Source organism: Lycorma delicatula, chromosome 4 (genome assembly GCF_047948215.1).
Source record: "Lycorma delicatula isolate Av1 chromosome 4, ASM4794821v1, whole genome shotgun sequence".
Lineage (NCBI taxonomy): Eukaryota > Metazoa > Arthropoda > Insecta > Hemiptera > Fulgoridae > Lycorma > Lycorma delicatula.
In genome coordinates, this window is record NC_134458.1 from 190,463,006 (window position 1) to 190,487,381 (window position 24,376).

The window sequence follows — 24,376 nt, forward strand, 5'->3', positions numbered from 1 at the left end:
CTCACTTCAAAAAGCGTACAAGATGGATAAGATCTGCTGTTTTCATTTTTATTAGCAAATTTAAAAAAAAATCTTTGACTAACAGTATTGCATACAATTTCTTTCTAAATAATTCTTAATAATAAATAGATTACGTTTTTGAAGCTTATGGAATTTTTTGTTATTAATAATTGCGATAATAATTTCACTAGAGAACTGCTTGTAGTTTTGGTAGATGACATTCAACAATATTACTGAATTATAATTATAATAATTTAACTGTGGCTGTGCTGTTTGTGTATGGTAAGTGAATTACATATACAATTTATTTTACTTTTATAAATTGTACAATAAATCATAAACATATTTACTCTGTAGCATTTATTTATTGTTTGTTATTACAGAAAATAAATTTCGTACACCTGGAAGAGAAGGCTTGAGATTATGAATAGTGACAGTCAGAAAAGATTTGTTATGGTTGAAGAGACCATCTCGGTTAAATCTGAAAATTTAAAAGTTGAAAATGAAGTGGTAAGTGGTCGATTTTGTATACAGTGGTACACCAATTATCCAGATGGACATTGCAAGGCCAAATCTGGATAATTGAAAATGGTAATTTAAAAAAGGTTGTGGTATATATTGCACATATAATTCTATATTTAATGGGTAATACAATAAGTAAAAAAAATAAAAGTAAAAAGTAAATGTGTTTCAGTTAAATTAAGAAGAAATTTGGAAAATGAAAATAAAATGTACGGTGTAAGAAAAAAGAGATAGTAAAATGTTGCAAAAAATACAGTATATAGACATTTGCTTTTATAATCAGTTTTACAAATGTCGGTATAAATATATATATATATGTAATTATTATGTTTTTACTAAATGAATTGCAAATAGGCAGTTAAATAACCCAGTATAATAAAGATTGATTATAGGAATTGTAAAAATTCCTATTTAAACCATGTCACAGGAATGGTACGCCTGAGTGTACAAGACTACACATAGTTTGTATGTCATAAATACCATCCTCATTTAAATGGACGATGGTGGGGTAGCTTTATTGTTCACTAGTTGGTTACTAGTTTCAAAAAGAGTAATGACAATATTAGTGGTGTACTCATGATTAGGAGTTTTTACAATTTGTGTGCCTGCATCTACATATGCTATCAAATTTTATTTATATATATCCAGTTTCTGGCTCTGAAATGTCTTAATATCAAAGTGTGCCCATTTTATTCTAATAAAGTGAATGAAATTTAGCCTATCTTTCCAGTAAACTTTCATCATCTGCTACAGTTTTTTCAGGTATATATACATCTCTGAATTTTTTAACAAGATAGTCAATAATCGATTTTATTTTTTGGAGATTTATTAGTATTATTATCATCATGAGTAAAATTGAGGAAATACAATAAAAGTTTGATTCTTTGGGCTAAAACTTTTCCAAATCCATGAGTTGTAAAAAGGAGATTCTTTGTGTAATAACTTTCATTTTGTGGCTTTCAGGTAATTCCTGATAGCGTATATACAGCTACAAACAAAAGCATGTCATAATTATCAGTCTGTTTCCACAGGTGAAACCTCAAAAACTGGTTTAGTAGTTTTTTTAAAAATAAATCTTTGACGTAAAGATTAGTCTGCTTGACATAAAGAATGTCAACTAATTTATTTGTAAAATATAACTCTAATAATGAATATACATTGTTAGGACATATAGAATAGAGAAACAATATGATACTACCGCTTCAGCAATAAATTAGAGTAAAAATGGAACTAGACTCACATATGTTACAGTAACCCAATAAAATGTGTCAATTCATAATGATGAGTTATTTCATCAGTGGCACTTTTTAGCAAAGAAGTGGATGACAAATTATTTCGTCAAGGAAATTTTTATCAGGGTAGTTAATTGATGAGTTATTTCATCAAAAACTATGAAGGGGGTTAAATAACTTGCTATTAATTGTCAGTATTTGGTGTCATAAGTTTACATGATTTATGTTTGGTTGAATTGTAGTTTTAATCTCGCTTGTCTAATCTAATTGCTTTTACATTCCTGTTATTTCCCTTTTTCAGTTACTTTTTCTTTCATATCGCCTTCATTATTTTTAAGTATTTTACTTTTTTCTTCTGTCCAGGTAAGAAATATTTCTTCTACAGTTTTTCCCCCCCCGGAAACCTGAAATATTTTGCAATTGTCGTAGTAAATGTTCTTTGATGTATTTTTCTGTTATTATTTTTTAGATTTTAAAATGTAGAAATAGCTTGTTAGGGTTCATTCTTTGTAGATGACCATAAAAGGTGATTTTTCTTTTTCTGATTAAATCGAACACTTTCTCCATGTTCATTATTGTGTCTTCTTTTCTGTCTTTGATGGGCTGAAAGACTTTTTTTTTTAATATTGTTCATTCATTTGTCTATTAGAAGTTGTCAGATGTTCAGTGGGACATAGAGCTTCTGATCAAATGACTGTTCAGTAGTGCCTTATTTTAGCATTCAGTGATAGTAATTTTCTGCTACAGGTGTTTAGTTAATTGATAGATTAGCCTCTTTACTGTGTATGGACCTAACGGCTTCTTTTTCAGGGATGTTCGACTTCAATAGTCTCCTCTGGGTATTTTAAATCTTCAATTTCAGTAATTTCCTGTGTTATTAATTTTTTAGACAGCTAATAAAATATCATTATAAGAAATTTATAGGGTTTACTTTTATAATTTAGTAAAATTAAAGGGAAATTTAGAAACGTAACCAGACAACAGTACTGTCTTTTCATAACTTCAACTTACAGGAAGAAGAGCCTTAATTTCCTTCTGAATATGAAAAATCTTCTCACCAATTTATTTTAAAAATATTGAAATATTCTCTTTTATGGAAACAACATTCGTCTGTTGCAGAATTTTTAAATAATAATAATTATAAAAAAAACACAGTTTATCTGCATTCTGATCAAAATGTATTTAAATATATGCTCAAAATAATTTTCAATAGCGCCCTTAGAATTGTGGATTATCTTTTTGTGATTTTTTATTTTTAAATATTTACCTTAACATTATTTCATGTGTTTTATATAAACAGTTAATATAGACTTTGATCGCATCTATTTTTATCTTATAATTTGTTTTTCTTTAATCTATTTTATGATGACAGTATATCTTGATAATAGACAAATTTACAATGGTATAATTAAGTTTGTCAGAATAAAAAAAGATATTTTATGGAATATTAATTAATTTCAACATTTTTGTAAGGTTTTTTTTCATCTTATTTTTATAGGAATCTGAGATCTCATTAAATGATGACATTCCACCTCGGATTAATCTTAAAATTAATGATGTACACACTGTAAAGGAGGAGGAATTTTATCCAGGTCATGTAAGTATTTATAATTATTGGATATTGTAACATACATGATGAGGTTCGACAGAAACATGAAAAAGAAACTAAATTATGAAATATAGGTAATAGGAACTATGGTAACTAAAGTACACACGCCTTTGACAATGAAAAATTCATAACTTATTTCTTTGCAATGGCGGCAGAAATATTCAGTAATGAAGTAGAAGAATAAATCTATCTTTTCCTTAATGAATTTCTTTAATTCACAACTTCACCCATTTTGGGAGTGAAGAAACAATGAATATTTTTAATATGTTAATGTTCAAGGGAGCTAGGGCCTCGGTTAATAGCTTAAAACCTTCTCTGGGGTAACACAATTGTATTCTGAAATTTAAAAGTAATCAGTCAGTCAGGTTCGTCTCACATGATGCATGAGCAAACAGACAAACTATATATATATTCCCAGTTTGAATTTTCAAAATCGGTTTATTGTTTTCTGATATAAGAGCACCACATTGCACCTCCAAAAAATTTCCCCAGGGGCACCCCGTTTGTTACCAGTTCGTAGTAATGATTGGGCTAGTCTCCCATGAGGTGTCCGTATACCTCACCACTCTAGCCTCACATGCAGTCCCCAAGGGAAGGTCATTATTGTTAAACAGAAAGAAATTGTTCAAAATTTAATATTACTCATTATTTTTGTAATATTTTTCAGTCGACTGATATGATGCATTCAGTTCAAACTCACCTCACACAGTGATGACTCACAGTTCATTAAAGATTGTGCTTCAACCGGAAAATCTCCACTACTACAGATATATATTCATATATTTTTTTTTTGAGATTGAAAACATCTAAAAACCTCAGTTATGCTGAGAAATGTGGGTAAAAATTTAGTTGAAATTGATTAAGGAGTATTTTGTTTAACCCAAACAAACAAAAACCCTCTGCCTCTTTATGTAATAGTATAGATAGAGATAGGAAGTATTATTAGCAAATACTGCTTTGTTAAAGTGAAGCTTAATTCTAATAATATATATTAAATTAGTTTTAAGTTCACCCAAAAAGATTTTTAATTTGAAAAAAATTAACAGATTGCTGGCATGCAGAAATAAGAAAATGAGTGAAAAATCTCATACACAACCCAGCAGCTGTTTTTAACATATGAATAGATGTTTTTAACAACTTTATGTATTCATTCAGAACAAATAAATTTTGCTGCTTTTGTAAAATAAAGCTTTAGTTGCTTTTATAGACAATTAAAATCTAAACCATGGATACCTATAGACTTTGATTGTTGGGGTTCAATAAACCATATGTTACAGGAATGTTACGCCTGAGTGTACAAGACTACACATTGTTTACATGTCATGCATATCATCCTCATTTAATTGGACGTTCATGGGGTAGCTTTATTGTTCACTAGTTGGTTACTAGTTTCAAAAAGAGTAATGACAATAAAAGTGGTGTAGCCATGATTAGGAGTTTTTACAATTTGTGTGCCTGCATCTACGTATGCTATCAAATTTTATTTATATATATCCAGTTTCTGACTCTGAAATGTCTTAATATCAAAGTGTGCTCTTTTTATTCTAATAAAGTGAATGAAATTTAGCCTACCTTTCCAGTAAACTTTCATCATCTGCTGAAATTTTTTCTGGTGTATATACATCTCCAAATTTTTTAACAAGATATTCAGAAAGAAAGTGTTCAAATTTTATTTAATATTACTCATTATTTTTGTAATATTTTTCAGTCGACTGAAAAATATTCGACCAGAAACCACTGTGAACACATGGTCCAACTCTCACCGAACAAGAGCATCAAGTGCATGACCCCCAAGCGAGTCCAAACCATCACATGCCAATTCTTCCTTCCACCTGGGACACATGAAAAAGATGCGCTCCATTGTGTTAGTTTCTTCACAATACTGACATTGATCTGTACACCTCCTTCCAATCCTACAGACGTAGACCCCAAATGACATATGGTCTATTGACCAATACAGCAGCTACTTCTGGGATCAAAATATAGCTCTAATGTCCTTTTGGATTCTTCCACCTCCTGCTATTCAATAAACATACGGGTCCTTGCCTTCTGTGATCCTGTCCCTTTTTCCTTGGCTATGAGGTCGAATGGTGGCATTCACACCACCACTAGTGAAGCATCCAAGGAAACTGTCCTATATAATTGGGCTACCCTGATTGCCAACTTCCTATACTTGCTGTTCAGTCTGAAGGCCTCCCACCTTACCGCCATCACATACAATATTGTATGTGATAGCAATAGTATCGGCTATATATCCAACACCACCGTAGACGCTAATATCCTGCGTTTAGATGCCCTGGGACCTCCGACATTGGCCTTAGCCTCATCAGTGTTGAGGACATTTGCTCCGCCTTCGTGGGCACCTAAAATAGATTTATCGTTGTTTTTGTTAGCTTATTTTAAAAAAATCTTTGGTACCATTGCGTAAAGATTCCCAACTTTAACAGTATAATTAAAAAATAAATCTTGACTAAGAGTATTACAAATATTTTGTTCTTAAATATATTTTAATAAGAAGGTAGATCTATGTTGTTTTTTAAGATTATGGAAGTTTTTCTCATTAATAATTGTGTAAATTCTGCTTCAAAAATTACAATATATATAAATATTTTTGGTACTTGATTATCAACAATATTGTTAATATGTAGTTGCAGTTCTAAAAAAATTTCTATGTTGGTGATAAATATCAAATCCGAGTCAGGTATTGCATTTTTCATTTGCTACTAAATTCAGTTTCCTTGTTTCACTCTTAAACTTCAATATTATATGGCAATATAATAAATAAATATCATTTACAATCAAACTCCTATTTAGTAAATGGTGAATGTTATAAAAATATCTGATAAGAATTGTTTAGCTATAAGATTTAACTCAAAATCATAGGCAACATTATCTCTAAGGTAAATGATATTTACCATGATAAAAAGTTTTACTGTAAGCATTATTAACATAATATGTCAGTAAGATTAGAAAAAACAAACTCATGAGAATTACCACAAGAGTTTTAACAGATTATTTGATTGTAAAAGGTTACAATTTGTAGAAAAATCTATAAGATGAGTTGAAACATTTTTTGATAATATTTTGCAAAATCTGGCATATTAAAGTCACCTAATAATAGTAATAATTTAACTGTGGCTGTCCTATATGTGTATGCTAAGCAAATTACAGGAGCAAATTTATATATTTAATAAATTATACAAAAAAATCGTAAAAATCTTTACTTTGTAGCATTCATTTTTTTGTTTTTTATTACAGCAAGTAGATTTACTACAGCTGAAAGAGGAACTACTTGATATCAAAAAAGATCATTTAGCAATTGAAGACACAAATTTGTATAAATTAGAAAATTTAGAAGTTAAAAATGAAGTGGTAAGTAAGGGTATTAGATTCTGCATACAGTGAAAACACCAATTGTCCAGATGAACCTTTACAAGGCCAGATCTGGATAATTGGGTAAAAATTTACTTTAATAAGTTTTACAAAGGCTAAAATACATGTATGTTTTTGCTAAATGAATTGCAAAAAGGTCAATTGAAAAATTCAGTAAAATAAACATACATAAAATATTTCCGGTTGAAGTGAATATTTATTTTTCAAATAATGTATTATTTTTTCTTTAATTTCTTAATTTGGATTTAAGCAGTCCAGTTTGTCAGACATCTTGAAAATCGGCATCCTACTGTATTGTTTTTCATTATTATGGCCTTGCATGTTAATTTTGGATTCCATGCAGTTCATTTGTGAACTCGTATATATTAATTATTTAGCAGGTTAAACTTTTTATAGTCCATTTTTTTTTCTCTCTACATAAATGTCTATATGTACGATAGAATATTCTTTCAGCCTCTGCAAAGCACGGAATTAGAGAAACACTCTTGCCTCTAATTTCTTACTTCAAAATGCCTTCAGGCCTAAGCTCATTCTCAGTGATAACTTTTATAAATTCTTCAACTATTCACAATTTATATAATAACCATTAGCTTTTTACATTGTGTAAAAATTGTTTGTTTAAAATAAAAATTAATAAAACAAATTTTAAACTTCTAAAAATATTCGAAATGCTTTTAAAGATTTTTTATTTTTAACAAATATTTGTTCAATCAATAATGAAAAAGTATTACAATAATTATTAATTTATCATATCTTATCTTTGGATACCAACTTAACTTAAATAAAAGTATCTCCATCAAATTCTGTTTGCAGATTTACAAGGCTGAATTCACGTTTATATATATATATATATATATTGTCAGACATCTTGAAAATCGGCATCCTACTGTATTGTTTTTCATTATTATGGCCTTGCATGTAAATTTTGGATTCCATGCAGTTCATTTGTGAACTCGTATATATTAATTATTTAGCAGGTTAAACTTTTTATCTTCAGTATTAATTTTTTCAACTATTTCCAAATTACCTTCTAAACTAAATAATAGTTTTAAACTAAATAATAATCAAAATTATTATAAAATTGTCAGCAACATTCGAGAAACCTATTATTCTATTTTTAAATGATTTAAAATGTTCATTACATCTATCTTTAAATGATCTATTTGTTTTATATATCTTTTCATAATTGTTCCATTTAATTTTATAAATACCAGAAGACCCACATTTATTTTTTACTTTTTAATGTTTTATTATATGATTATCAGGTTTGTATTTTTTATTTGTATACGCATCAATTTAGTTTTCTATAATTTTATTTGTATAAGATTATTTTAGATAAACATTTCACTATTTTTATGGGTAATAATATAGTAATATTTTTATTACTGAAAAATTCTGGATTATATTTTTAATATCAGTCAATGACATATGATATCAATTTTTTATAGCTATATTCTTGATACTAAAATTACAAAATTCTTATTTGTCGTTTATGTATTTTATTGCTCTGTTTAAGTACATACTTAAAAATATTAACCTTCTGGGACCAAATATGATTAGAATTCCTATTTATAAAAATTTCATTTCAGGTAGGTTTTTTATATAATTCAGTTTTTATTTGATTGTTTTTATTTTAATATATATATATCCAAATAATTTATTTTTCTGTTATGTTCCATTTCAAATGTAAACTATAAAGTTCTATGATCTGAATTGAATTTATTTAAAATGACTTCATCATTATCTATAACTGGTTCATATATAACTAAATTATCATCCACGAATCTGACCCACAATAAAATTTAATATACGTGATTTATGCCATATACTGTTCTATTATCAAATTCCTGCAATACATTTTTGACATTAAAGCAGATAAGGGAAATCCCATGGGTAAAATATGTTCTCATATGTAACAGGTTCCAATAAATTCAAAATAATTCTGCTTACACATGTTTCTAATTGTTAAATATTTATAAATTTTATGTCTTCTCCTGCTTTTATTAATTTATTATCTTTTGAGATTGTGTAATCAATGGGTTTATCTGAGTACGTATTAGTTATATATAAGCTAGTAATTTTAGTTTTAATAATTATTAACTTATTTTATTTATTAATTCATACCTGTTTTTTATATTATATTTATATTCTAAATATATCTTTGATCTAATTGCTATATCAATAATTTTAGTAATAATATAACTTGGGGCTGTTTTGAAATTGATTAATGGTCTTGTTGTTATACCTTCCTTGTGTAATTTTGGGAAACCTGTAAGTTTTGGGGTGTAAGGTATATGTGGATAATCTGATATGATATTTTAATTTATTATTATTATTAAATATTTCCTTGTATTTAACTATGGAATTTTTTTTTAATTTTTAAAACTATTGTTGGGTCATTAATTTTTTTTAAAACCATTTCATTTATATATTCATTTTATTTCTCAATTGAAATAACAGGAATTTTTGTTTTATCGTATTCTTCTGGTATTTATAAAATTAAATCCAACAATTGCAAAAACATTACGAAATGTAAAAAGCTAATAGTTATTGTATAATTGTAAACAGTTTAAGAATTCATAAAAGATATCACTGAGGATGGGCTTAGGTCCAATAGCGTCTGATGGAGTAAAAGATTAAAGGTGAATGTTTCTCTAATTCTGTGATTTGTGGAGGCTGAAAGAATATTATATTGTATATATATATATGGGTGTAACATTTAGGATCAGACTTTTTAACTTTTCTCCAAAGTAATATCTTTTAACAAAAGTCAGATTGAGCCTTCATGGGTTATGCTTGGAGGTATCCCAAACAAATAGGAGAAATTTGTCTGGTGAACTGAATCTAAAAAACTTCATAGCTTCATTTATCATCAAATCACACCTCACTAGATCGGATTTAAAGATGTAACTCGGAACCTAGTTTGACAAGTGACCCCTTGAGAGGCATCACTGAAAGATCTTTTTTAAGAAATACTCTACCTGCTGAACCAAGCAACACCAGAGTTTAGAAAAGGCAGCATTTAGATATGGTGGGCTGGCACTTAGAATATAACATGCAACTGGAAGCATTGGAATGCCCTAACACTACACACACAAATAAGAAAAATACAAAGTCCAAAATCAAACCAAAGCAAATCAAATCATCTACATTTCCACACACAAAGTAAACTTGCTGCAGCGGACTGGTAAACTAAAAATAATAACTGGCCGAATGGACCAATACAAAATTCTCATCATGGGTCTGCAGGAAATAAGAAACATTGACCAGGATGCCATTGAATCTCATGGATATAGACTCTGCAAAGGTATACCTGGAAAGAGAGTGATGAAAAAGTGCCACAGTTTGGAACAGGCTTTTTAGTCAGACTCAAAATAAGAACTCTATACAATAATTCCAGTCACAATCTCCAAGAATCTCAACACTCACACCAAATGCATCTAATAAAATCTACACTATAATAAACAGCCATGCATCCACTAATTATAAAAATAATTCTCCAAAAGACTATAAAGAAACAGTAAGGTTCTGGAATCTACGCGACCTAACTATAAATAACATAACTGAAATCCATGTTAAACAATTAATTGGAAACTCAATGCCCAACTAGACAGAGAAAGAAGACCACGACAACATTGGAAAATTGCCCACTCAAATGAAAACAAACAAAAATGGAGAGAGATTCATAGATCTCGGCAGAAATGACAAGCTAATATTGAACTCCACATATTTCAAGAGGAAATCTCAAATAATCAAAATCTAAAAACACCTTGATTACACTATAGGAGAATGGTAACTAGACCGTCTTTATGGATAAACAGCACCACATGGAGATCTACAGTGTAAAAGTCATCCGAAGAGTAGACACTGGATCCAATCACTATGTAGTCAAAATAAAATTTGCTTCACAAAGAAAACAACAAAATCAAATCTAAAACTAAAAGAAAAGAGTATCCTGCCCGACTGGTCAAGAATGAAAATCACCAAGAAGCAACCAAAAAAATAACAATCACAGATAAACTCGAAGATCCAGTAAATTAATCGCAGAAGAATTAGCCCCAATAAAATCCCGTACAAAAACATCAATGTTGGAACGGCAAATGTGTCAAAACAGTGGAAAAAAATCTACTATTGCTATTAATCCCAAAAATTAGAAATATCCTTCCAAAATCTAGTAAAACAAAGAAAAGAAACCACCTGACCCCTAAGGAGAATAAAGAGACTACATCATTAAAAAAACACTGAAGTCAATATAAGAAACTGGCTAACAGAAATAAAAACAATTTGGAAATCCTTGTTAAATATTTTAATGATCTCCTAAATTGCAAAGAACCAACAAAATTCTTAAACTTTAACACCAACACCAACAGTTCATCAACAGTTTGTCAACATCTGGATCAAAGAAGAACTACCAGAACAGTGGACGATAGCCCTCATCCATTTGCTACACAAAAATGGGGGCAAAACAGACCCTAACAATTAACTGGGGAATCTCACTCCTAGACACAACATACAAAATTCTTACAAGAATCATCCACAACTCGAAAAAAACCAGGAGAATACAAGGAAGGTTTCAGAGCCTGTAGGAGCTGCCCAGAACACATCTTGAGTTTCAAGCTAATAATGGATTACAAGAGGATGTGGTCATAACGTTTGTAGATTTCAAGAAAGCTTATGACTGCATCCCTACTAAAAATTCTAAGACACCTTGAACTACTTATCAAATTATAAACATGATAAAACTGACCCTTACAAACAGTGTCAAAGGTAAAATTCAGAGGTGAGCTCTCAGACGTTTTGGAGATCAAAACAGGATTGCGCCAAGGCAATGAGTTCTCATGACTACTGTTCAACTGTATTTTAGAAATGGTGATGAGGGAATGGCTCAAGCTCTCAAAACGTTGTCTACCAAAAGTTAAAATGGGTGGAAAAATTGAAACAAACCTTCCTAGTTTTGCTGACGAGTTGGCACTTGTAGCAAATGGCATTGATGAAACTAAGTCACGGATATTAGTACTTCAAAACATTACAAATAAAATTGGACCCAAAATTTAGTAACCCAATTTTAATACCTTGGAGAAATAGTAACAAACAATCTAAACAAACATTCCTTTATCTGAATAAGAAGAAAAATCTAGCTGAAGCACAAAAATGAACCTGGTACACTTATAATAAAAATGCCTATCAATAAATACAAAAATAAGACACTAAAACACAGTTATAAAACCATAAACCACTTATTCAGCAAACACTCTTCCACCTGAACGAACAATCAAAGACAGACAGATTCCATAAGATGGAAAGAAAAAATTGGAAGAACTTGCATGGATAAAAAGTATCTGAAAGATGGGCAGTGGTGGGAGTGTGCCAAACAAAATCATGTACAAAGAGTTGGAACCCATTACTGATATGCATAAGAGGAGATTAGGATTCTTTCGACATAATCATGTGGATGCAGTATTCAAGACTTCGGAAACTGCTAATGCAGTACAATCTCGACTCGGAAAATACAAAGGCAGGATGCAGATGATTGAGAGAAATGAGATAGGATCTGAAGGAAATTGGCATTACATCAGTAGACGCCACAGGTACGATAAAATTAAATGAGAAACTCATGAACAAAAACTCTTATAAGATAAAACCTCACAACACAAACATTTTCAACACTAGAAAGGGCACAAAGATTGAAATGTATGAAAAAGTAATGGGAGGACCACAAGGCCCAAACAGTCCCATCAAAGAGACATGCATAACAGACTGACTAAAATGATCCTATGCGGTCATAAAAGATAATAATAATATATATATTTAGCCTACCAGGCTGATCTAGTGTTTAACTCATCACAAAAAAGTTGTTTTAACAGCCGATTTTCAAAGTCGAAAGTTCTCAGGTTCAAATCCTAGTAAAAGTCAGTTGCTTTTATAAGATTTATTAATTTAACAGTGAATACCTGTGTCCTCTGGTGGTTGGGGTTTAATTAACCATATGTCTTAGGAATGGATGATCTGAGTCTCTACCAAACTAAACAAAGTGTAGTCTGATACATAACATTATCTCATTGAGGCATGGTGAAATTTGTTTACATGTTGTGAATCTTCTATGTATACTTTTCTCATCTAACTGTGAAAACTATTAAATTATAGAAATAGTTCATACATATTTATAAATTTATGCATTCAGAGTTCAAGATCACAGAATAATAACTTAGATTCATGTTTGCCTGTTCACAGAGTTATTACTATATTTCAGTTTAATACTAGTTACAAAAGTTTTTTTTAAATGAATTTTAATGTTTTGAAATATGAAAATGTTTTCCTTCTTAGTGTGGAAATTTCTAAAACAAGGGGCAGGACAAATACCAACATCACATTCACAACAATAATATCGTGATTCCTTTCTTTTATGGTTTCCATAATAACAACACATCTTGTAGGTGCAATTTTTATTCTGTATCGGGAATATACGACAGGAAATGTCATTCTCAGAGTATGAGAGAATCATCTCCTACAGAGAGCCTACAATTTTTGGGAGTGACTTTGATGAATTTCAACATTTTGTTCAATAAGGGGCTTCTCTGAATTGAAGAAGAGTGTACTGGACTGTAAAGTTTAAAAAAATGTATTAAAATTGTAGCTCCAGCTTTTTAATGTTTTTAGTGAATGGAGTCATATATAATTTATAATTTTCTGTTTACAAGACCATTAGTCGGTTGCTTTAAACTTTCTTCCCTAGTTTTTTTTTAAAGTTTGATTTTGTTTCATGTGAAGCTACTAAAGTACGTCTGGGCACAGTCATGGTAATGTTCTCTGATAGTTTTGATGTCCATTGTACATAAATTTCTGTGGTATAAATAATTGAGCTACTTGTATGTGGCTGACTATCACCTTTATTTCAGTGGTAATATCATGTTTATGTAACACTTGTGTATATTTGTTGCATGAAGAAAATATTGCAAAACCTCTTCTTCTCTTTCATTCTTGAGACTGACTAGTGCCATTTTTATTAGTGATGTGTCTAATGTCAGGTCTCGCATTAATCATTCACTTGACAATATTTTATATATATATATATATATATATAAATAATGGGTGTGATAATTTTGAAAAAGTGACTGAAGGGACCAACCTAATTAAATTAGAAGATCATTAAATCAAACATGAAGCAGTAAGTTAGTTTTACTCGCCCTTTCAGAGTGTATTTAGAGGAGTAGTTATATGAGTGAAACTTTATGTAAGCACTTAATGTTGATTTTTAATTTGACTTCATTGCATTTTTTTACCATGTTTTGGTTTATTCTTTAGTAATACATGAACTTTCAAGTACGAGGATCATTACAGTTCTGATGTTTTACTAGACTGATTGATATGTACTGCCACATTGGCCAAAAAGATACTGTTTTTTTACCACAATAATGTGCGGGTACACATATCTCTGATAGTAGTTGCAAAACTCAATGATAATTTACACTTTGACAAAGTCATCTGGAAGCATGTGCTGTATTCACCTGACTTGGTTTCAATTAATTATTACCTTCTCCCAAATCTGAAAAAATGGCTCATTGGACAAAGATTCATTTCTAATTATGCAAAGGTGAGAGAACTGCTTATTTCGCAGAGTTGGACAAATCACATCATATGATAATATAAAAAGAGTTTGAAAATCTGGGTAAATGAAACAAATTGCAAGAGAATTAAGTTGAAAGTTAAAAAAAAATTCTTCAAAACCTTCCTGAACAACCGCCATATTTGTTTTAAATTGACTTATAACATCAATTTTCTCAATTGTATTAATAGTAAATTCATATAAAAATAAAATTAAATCAGTTTTGTTCTTTTTTGGCCTAATTTTGTCATAATATTTAGATTTTTCTAAAATTTTTAGTAAGATAGATTTTAATGGTATTTAGTACGAAAAATATTTATTTTTAGGATATGTGATTTGTATATAAGTGGTATTATTACTAAGTTCCAGTCAGAAACAAAAAAAAAAAAACATTTATTGGAAATTAATTAGTTTGTAATATGATTTCTTTATCTTTTATTTAAAAGGAATCTGAGATCTTATTGAATGATGTTTCACCACTGGTTAATCTTAATATGAAAAGCAATGAACTTCGAATAAAAGATTTTCACACAGTGAAGACAAAAGATGGGATGGTATTTTATCCATGTCGTGTAAGTATTAGCTATTGGCTATTGTAACAAACATGATTTGTTAATTTCATTACTGTCTATATATTTCAATGTGTTCGTTTTAAAAAAAAATGTTTGTAACTGTATTTAGTTCTGTTTAATTAATATCTTTTTATTGAGATGTTTGTGAATGATAAATAGTCAATGTGTGAGAGCAAAGTGTGTTTTTGAAATTCATTGATGACTGAAATATGTGAATTTTAACCTGTTGATGGAGTTGACATTTTAGTAAGCTTTGGGTGATTTGTTGTTAATTGTATTCAGTGTTCATGTTTTAATATTTATCAGGTACGCAGTTTAAAGTGGACCTGGTATGACTAAACATGGTTGTGACATAAAATCTGTAAATGAAAAGAAAATAATATAAAATCTAGTTTTGTGATTACATTAGGAAGACTTAACATATCTACCATATTTTGACAAAAGATATCCGAAGTGATCACCCTGCACAGCTGATGCATCAATGCTAAAGTAATCATATTGAGAGTCACCTGATGCAAACTGTTGTCAATGACTTCAGTTATTTATTGTGAACATTTGCCTTCAGTTATTGATAGTGTAGGACTTGCAACTAGTCAGAATTGCACTAGACAAATCGTGTTGACAAGGAAAACCACTGTTCTCGAAAATTATTGCACTGAAGCATGAATAGTTTACAACAGACAATAATAGATTAGAGCAGTAATATACACCTCCAATAATAGTGCTAATAGGAGCAGTGTAAAAGGTAACACTCAAATACCTGTAGTTCAAGCTCTCTCAGTTTGGTTTTTAAGTTTCTTGCCCTGTGTGGAAATATATATATATATATCAGTGTTTCTTGCATCACTTCATCAGAATTATTTACAAGTTTTTTTAAATGTTTTTAATATATTGTTATAAGAGGACGCGAATTTAGAAGAATTAAAAAAATTATATATTTTTATTTTTTTATTATAAAATTATACATTATAAATCATGTTTTCCAGTTTGACCATATATATATGATATATGATAACATATATAAATGTTATATTTTTTAATAAAAAATTCAACTTGAACAACCCAAGTACAGAATTATAAAGTAAATGAAATGACACTTACCTTATTTTTTATTCCAAAGCACCTTTACAGGATCCTGCATCATCAGCTGTATATAATATATTTATATAAAATTACATATCAAACATAATAAAAAATTAAAATATTGTAAATAGTTAATTTTAATATTAAAATTTCAATGTAGTGAAAATATCAAGAAATTAAATTTAAATAATACTAGGTAAAGTTTGGACATTTTTTAGAGATTTTAAACATATAAATACAAAAGATTCCAACTTGATCAACTTTCAGACTGAATATGAGATGACAATTATAAAGGCAGCAACAGATGGCAGCACATTTTTATATAAAAAAAGAAATAATCATAATTTTTATAAATAGCGTGATTTAAATCCACTCACTAATGTAAATTGGCTTTCCAGGTTACATAGCATAAATTTATTCTATTTATTATTTTTTTTAAACTTAAGTTGTTATTTATTGTAGAAGCAGTTATTTTATTTAACTGACTTCATATATTTTTTATATATGATTGTAGTTTTAATTTTTTATTATGTTTGATATGTAATTTTATTTAATTGTATTATATAAAACTGATATGCAGGATCCCGCAAAAGTGGTTAGAATAACAAAAATAAAATGTTATTTCATTTACTTTGTAATTCTTTACTTGGGTTGTTGAGGTTGGTTTTTTATTATAAAAATACCATATATTGGTACAGAAGAATATCATATTTTACTATAATCTACACAGTGTCCAGTCTAAAAGTACAGCTTAAAATTAAGAGAACCAGTTAACATAACTTGGCAACTTTTTTTAAAATAAACATCAACTCTCGTAATGTTTTAATGTAAATTTGTCTACTTCAGTGTATGCACCTTTTATAGCTCTTCAGATGCCTAGACAATACTCTAACTCCTGCCAGGTGTTTAAGAGCATCAGCTTCATTATTAGACCTACACCTTCAATTTTTTTATTTTAAATCGTCCAAATCTCAAACTTTCTTTTGTTACAACTTTTAATGAAATTTCAAGCAAAAAAGTTAGAGGAGTGATATCTGAGAGATCTAGCTGGCCATGCAGTCCGTACTTCATCAGATCTTACTTCTGGGGAAGTGTTGTTCAGGAACATGGTAACATCTCAATATAATTGTGGTGGAGCACCATTTTGTTGGAAATGAATCCGACAGGATCTGAGGAACCGGAAAATTCTGAAACAGGTCGATGTAAATCTGCCCTGTCACAGTGGGCTCCATGAAAATAATCAGTCTGATTACAACATTTTTGTTTCATCATAACTAGATATTGACTAATGGGTGTGTCCCTTTCATTTTTGATTACTGCATGGGGTTTTAAGTACATTAAATTTGACAGAGTGTCTTTAACTATCCTGCACATATGAAAAGTTGTCTCACCACTAAATAAGATATCTAACTATAAATAAGAGTTGTAACTTGTATTCTTGCAAACTGAGTGCTTATGGTAATGTTGTGAACAGTAGAAAGATATTTGCAGTCCATAAGTAGGTCGCCTAATAAAGTTAATGGGACGGGCAGTGAATGCGTCGCTTACTTGATCCATAGCCTCATCACAACTGTAACCTTCAATGATTTCTGTCTCTTAAAGTCATACCTTTGAGGACGTTAAACTTTGACGTAAAATAATTGATATTCCATTCAGTTTGTACAAGCTGTTAAACATATGTACATGATTGAAACTCCATTAACTAAAGCATGCACTGAATGGTTTTTGTGGGATCCACATATTGATGGACTACAATCGCATTGGAGTCAGCTTGTCTGCACATCATACGCATATTCTACTGACTATTAAAAGTACCCTGAACAATTCTTGGAGATTTATGCTATCATTTGAGTCTACTAAGAAGTTAGGACTTATTTCCTAAATATAGGCCATTTGTTTTGGATACCTTTAGCCCAGACAATCTGTAAAGTTTCAGCTATGTGTATAGATATGCAATAGGATAAGTAAAGTTTGTTATTACATTAAACTTTACTTGTGAATCATTAAAAAATATTCCAAACGATGTTTATTTTGAATATATGTTTAAAATACTCAGTTTTTTATCCATATTTTGCGACTTTTTACAAAATAGAATAATGTTATTGTAATGGAAATAATTTTACATTAATTCATAATTATTTTCTAATTGTTGTTTTAATTTTACAGGTTATTATTGATAAATTAACCATCAAGGGAAGTACTAAGAATTGTAAGAGATGTGTAAATAATTCGGTATATGATGGAATTATAAAACAAAAATTCAGTGAATGTAACTGTGGGAATGGTGATGTAACAACAGAAAATTTAGTGAAGGATAACGTTAACTTTTATGCTAACGAGAAAAAAAATAGTTCTAACTTTTGTCAGAAGTCTCTTAGTCATGAAAATAGTTTAAAAACAAAACTTATTGCGCATAACGAAGAGAAAAATTATGTTTGCAATTTCTGCCATAAGGTTTTTAATTATTCTTCTAATTTAAAGAAACATCTTAATATTCATACAAAAGAGAAGAATTATATTTGTAACATTTGTCAAAAGTCATTTAATTACAAAAGCAGTTTAAAAATGCATCTTAATATTCATACAAAAGAGAAGAATTATATTTGTAACTTTTGTCAAAAGTCATTTAATCACAAAAGCAATTTTAAAAAACATCTTAATATTCATACAAAAGAGAAGAATTATATTTGTAACTTTTGTCAAAAGTCATTTAATCACAAAACCAGTTTAAAAATACATCTTAATATTCATACAAAAGAGGAGAATTATATTTGTAACTTTTGTCAAAAGTCATTTAATCGCAAAAGCAGTTTAAAAGTGCATCTTAATATTCATACAAAAGAGAAGAATTATATTTGTAACTTTTGTCAAAAGTCATTTAATCAGAAACGCAATTTAAAATTACATCTTAATATTCATACAAAAGAGAAGAATTATATTTGTAACTTTTGTCAAAAGTCATTTAATCAGAAACGCAGTTTAAAATCACATCTTAATATTCATACAAAAGAGAAGAATTATACTTGTAACTTTTGTCAAAAGTCATTTAATCAGAAAGTCAGTTTAAAATTACATCTTAATATTCATACAAAAGAGAAGAATTATATTTGTAACTTTTGTCAAAAGTCATTTAATCGCAAAAGCAGTTTAAAAAACATCTTAATATTCATACAGAAGAGAAGAATTATATTTGTAACTTTTGTCAAAAGTCATTTTATCGCAAAGACAATTTAAAAAATCATCTTAATATTCATAACTAATTTCAACTATTTCTTATGATGTTATTTGTACTTGCATACATGGTCTCAGAATCACTACAGACGTTGAGATGTTTGTTGTCATTGATTGATGGGCACATATGACATCGCCTGTGTTTTTTCTGTAGCAATTCAGGTTCGATTTTTCCTTTTTTAATTTTTAATACATTTCTAATATTAAAGTCAGCGATGTTGGAAGTCTGGATTCTTCAAGTCGTCGTCTCATATGAGTTAAGGCAAATAATTTCCTTAAATATGTGTCCATATTTTCGGGGCTTATTTTTCATGAACATTTAAAAGGTGCATAGATCCTGAAAACTGATAAGCATCTTGTCTACAATTAGATACTTGGAGGGAGAATAATTGAACTGGCAATTGAGAGGAACATTTTAAATAATTTGAAAATATGAGCAGTTTTGTCACCATCTTGTATACTGGAGTGTACTTTAGTGCCGTTAAAACTAACAGAAATAAAACTCGCTGAAGGGACATGGTATCCCTGAATATAACACTTCCAGTTCCATCACTTTCTGTAGATTCCTCACATCTTCTTTACTAGAATTAAATATACCAAATAAATACAGTAGTCCATTAAAGCTTTTAATTCAATATTATCAGTGTGATTAACAAAGGAAGTTGCGGAGCAGTAGTTTTAGTGATAATTTAGTAATTTTATGTTCTAATTAAAACAGTAATTCCCAATAATAAATTGAATTAATAGAGATTCAAGTTTTTAGCAGTTTCTTTTATTTGAGAAAGATGAGTCCTAATAACCTAAGTTCTTGATCTAATAAGTTCAGTACCCAATTTATAACAATTTTTTTCATAAACAGACTTTCGTCTAATTTCCTCTTCAACAATTCATCTGATACACTCATCGCGTTTTTGTTTTTAATTTCACATACATTGTCAGGACTTTCCATGTGACATTCACTATCGCTATCATATTCACTAAGTATAGATTCACGGTCATACAGATCATCAGTTCATTAAGATATCTTCAATTTCATTTTCATTCAAGCTTTTGCTACATTCACAAGAGGTATTTATACTCAGTAAACTCATAATTTGTTAAAAATGTAAAAAATTCAATGACGATTTTATTACCCAAAAAAAAAGTAACATTGCTACTATCATCGGATTGATTGTGAACACTCGTAAAAGGTAAACCAATAAGTTGCATTGTACATGGCACTATAGCTGGCCTTGAAACACCCTTGAATAGAGTGGACAATGAAATCGGGGAAGTAGCAACTGTCATTGCAACATAGCCAACAAAAATATACCTCTAGGGTTAAAAATGACCAGATGACAGCAATGAGTTAAATGTGTATAAATTTGCAATTATTTTGAATTTATGCTTGTAAATTTACCAAAATATTTTTCAAAATATATAATATCAGAAAATATAAAAAAAATTACATTTTTTTTAACACCTAAAAAAATTAAGAATCTTTAAGATTAGATCATACTTTGTTGCTACTGGTATATTCCGATACATCTATTTAAGAAATATTTTGTTATATAATTTTTAAGAAATATATTTCAGCAATTACATTTACCATTTCTATTTGAATCTTGCCCGATCTTTTGTAAAGGCAAAAAAATCTCTTTAGTATTTATTTTTTCCACACAGAATCTTCCCTTTCTAACCCACCCTGATATATTTCCCAATTTGTTTATTGATGTGCTCTTCTCTTCTTTGTATTCTCTACAAGTTTTATAAGATTTTAAATGTTACTGAAAGGAGAGACATTCCACTGTAAATTTTGTCTCCTCTTTTGTGTCGAGGATGAATTGGGGCAGAGTGGCCATTCTGGCAGGATTTTTTTTGTCTTCCAAATATTTTCTGTAATAGATCATTGATTAATTAGCTAATAATCATAATTTTAAAAATTACAAAGTTATTGGGTCCTCACCCCGATGCTTTATTATTTTTTTGAGATCAGATTATTCTTTATTTCTTGTTTATTCAGGGGACTTGAGTTTTCTAGTTTAGTTACTGGTTACAAACAGTTGATCTTTTTTCTGGATTTTTTAGCAGATTCAACAGTTTTTCAAAATTATTGACTAAAATTTTACTATCGCAAAATAATATTTTTTATTAAATTTTATATGTATTCAATTTTTTATAAAATAAATATCTTTATGAAATAGAGTATTTTATTGTAATAAAAAAATTAGTTTATTATATTTCAGTTTTAGAAATGTTTATAATATATAAGTTGCGATTATTATGTGATGTTAAGAAATAATATTTTGTTCATAAATTAAAAGATTTCAGAATTATATAGTACAATATGTATGTGAAATGAAAACTTAATCTTCCACTTAAATATTTAAGTGGATTAAATTATATTTATATACTCTTATTATGTAAAAATTATGTTTTTGAATATTTTCATACGTACATTCAAAGTTATTTATTTTTTTAATCAAATAAAGTTCTACAAAAAACAGATTGCTTTTTTATTTAAAATGTACACGATTCCTTTTCGTAAGAACAGTTTGTTGTATTATATTATGACCAGATGCATTTATCCTGTACCAGTTAGATAATTAAAACTAAATTAAAGCTACCCTCTTTGCCTGATCTACATTGTGAATCTGCATAGTCTTAACTTTTCCGTTTAAATTTTTTAGTGTCCCAGCCATGGGGGTTTAAATGCGGTGGCCTCACATCAAAAAGTAGATTATTTTGAGGTTGTTTCATTTATAAAAATCTCATTTTTCTACATGTAATGGTATGTCATTGTTATAATCTTAGGCATACATGGACAATGTTAATGATAATTTTTTTTGTTTTTTTTTAACTCATTTTCTCTCTCTCTTCTCCAGTCTATTTCTTTCCAGACCATCTTCATTTTCTATTTTCCATCTCGTGATTGAAAATTAACTTTCTAAACAGATCTTGTTTTAAAAAAGTTTCAACAATACCTACGTCTTGGAGAACCGTTTTAATCGCTTCAGTCTAATTAATTTATTTTGTTTTTCTTTCTGCAGAAATCTATTCTTTTTTTCAGTATTCTATTATTACTTTTTAAAAAGATGAGACAAGAGAAACACATCTTTCTTTTTTCAGTGCCTAATAAAACGTTTTGTATTTTAATAGAATAATAATGAAATTACAATTGCTGGGAAATTATTAATGTTCAGTTATGACACAAATTCATAAAATAGTAAAATATTAGCGGTTAATAAAATGTACAATCAAAGATATCAAAAAAAAAGTGGGGATAGATGTTTTTTGCAAAAACGGATGTTACACACCTTTTTTCAGCCAAAGTTGTTGTACATCACTCTCGTATTATATATATATAGACAGATAGAGTTTAGTAGTACATTGAAATATATTGGGATTAACAGTTTACTAAAAAGTAATTAATATTGTCAACTGAATTGTTACCTGGCTGAGGCGGGACAGGGTGAGCCTTGTTTGTTGTACCATCTAACAGATGACATCATCAAATTATTAATAAAATGACATATTTGTATATAAAATACAAATACAACGAACTAGTACAATAGAATGACTAATATACTAGACCGAGCAGTTGGCAAGGAGAAAACTTTCAGCTCTTGTATTGTAATAAAATACCAATTAAGTATTTGGATTTTAAAATCTGTGCAATTTAATACATCAAAATAAAATATGAGAGTTAGAGTTTTGTGGTTTTTTTTACAAAACTGTTGATTTGTTAATTACATTTTTTTCAGCAAAAGTGGCTGCTGTTATAGATCTTTCTCATATTATGATTACAAATCTGTACACGTGAGTAGTACACAGAAATACACTCGGTTGCTAATCGATTCATTTTACAGTAGAATAATGAGATATTAACAGTTTTCTTGAAAACTATCAGTGTCCAATAATTGAAATATTAATTAAATAATACGTTTATTCTTTCTTTAGTGCTTGCACATATCATATCTGTCTACAATCACTTATTTCCTACATCTTCAATTTTTGGTATTTTTCTCTTTCATGTCTCTCTCAGATGTCTCAGATGTTGGCTAAGGTTGTGCAAGATGCAGAATACATAAGAAAGCTTATTGAGGTGCGTCATACATAGGCATTAGAGGTGAATATTGAAAAAAGAAGCTATATATAATTGGATGTATAGAACCAGATATTGTTAAATAAAAGAAAATTAAAATTAGTTTGATTGATAGATTATACAAACTGGTGTGTAATATTTATGAAAAAGGGGAATTTCCGTCAGACCTCAAAAAAAGTGTTATAGTCATGATACCAAAGAAAGCAGGGGCAGATAAATGTGAAGAATACAGAACAATTAGTTTAACTAGTCGTGCATCAAAAATCTTAACTAGAATTCTATACAGAAGTGAGAGGAGATTGGAGGAAGTGTTAGGAGAAGACCAATTTGGTTTCAGGAAAAGTATAGGGACAAGAGAAGCAATTTTAGGCCTCAGATATTAATAGTAGAAGGAAGATTAAAGAAAAACAAACCGACATACTTGGCGTTTATAGACCTAGAAAAGGCATTCGATAACGTAGACTGGAATAAAACTTGGACGATCGGAATATCTGAGAAGAAAAGATTAGAAGCTTTTGGAATGCGGTGCTATAGGAGAATGTTAAAAATCAGATGGGTGGATAAAGTGACAAATGAAGAGGTATTGCGGCAAATAGATGAAGAAAGAAGCATTTGGAAAAATTTAGTTAAAAGAAGAGACAGACTTATAGGCCACATCCTGGAATAGTCGCTTTAATATTGGAAGGACAGGTAGAAGGGAAAAATTGTGTAGGTAGGCCAGGTTTGGAATATGTAAAACAAATTGTTAGGGATGTAGGATGTGGAGGGTATACTGAAATGAAACGACTAGCACTAGATAGGGAATCTTGGAGAGCTGCATCAAACCATTCGCTTCCATCGCTTCCTCACCTGCACTGCGCAGTAATTCTACAGGTATTCCGTCTATTCCAGGAGCCTTTCTGCCATTTAAATCTTTTAATGCTCTCTTAAATTCAGATTTCAGTATTGTTTCCTCCCATTTCATCCTCTTCAACTTCCTCTATAAAACCATTTTCTAATTCATTTCCTCCGTATAACTCTTCAATATATTCCACCCATCTATCGACT

The 24,376-nt window shown here is 29.3% G+C and overlaps 1 protein-coding gene across 1 annotated transcript; it reads left to right on the plus strand.

Annotated features, from left to right (window-relative positions):
• The first annotated feature begins 413 nt into the window (after positions 1 to 413).
• On the plus strand, positions 414 to 23,047 carry LOC142322777 (uncharacterized). The gene is made up of 6 exons (XM_075361853.1): positions 414 to 510; positions 3,253 to 3,351; positions 6,622 to 6,735; positions 14,806 to 14,931; positions 18,181 to 18,535; positions 22,989 to 23,047. Exons 1-6 carry the CDS (start codon positions 424 to 426, stop codon positions 23,045 to 23,047), a joined length of 840 nt encoding a protein of 279 aa, XP_075217968.1. The 5' UTR covers positions 414 to 423.
• The last annotated feature ends 1,329 nt before the right edge of the window (positions 23,048 to 24,376 follow it).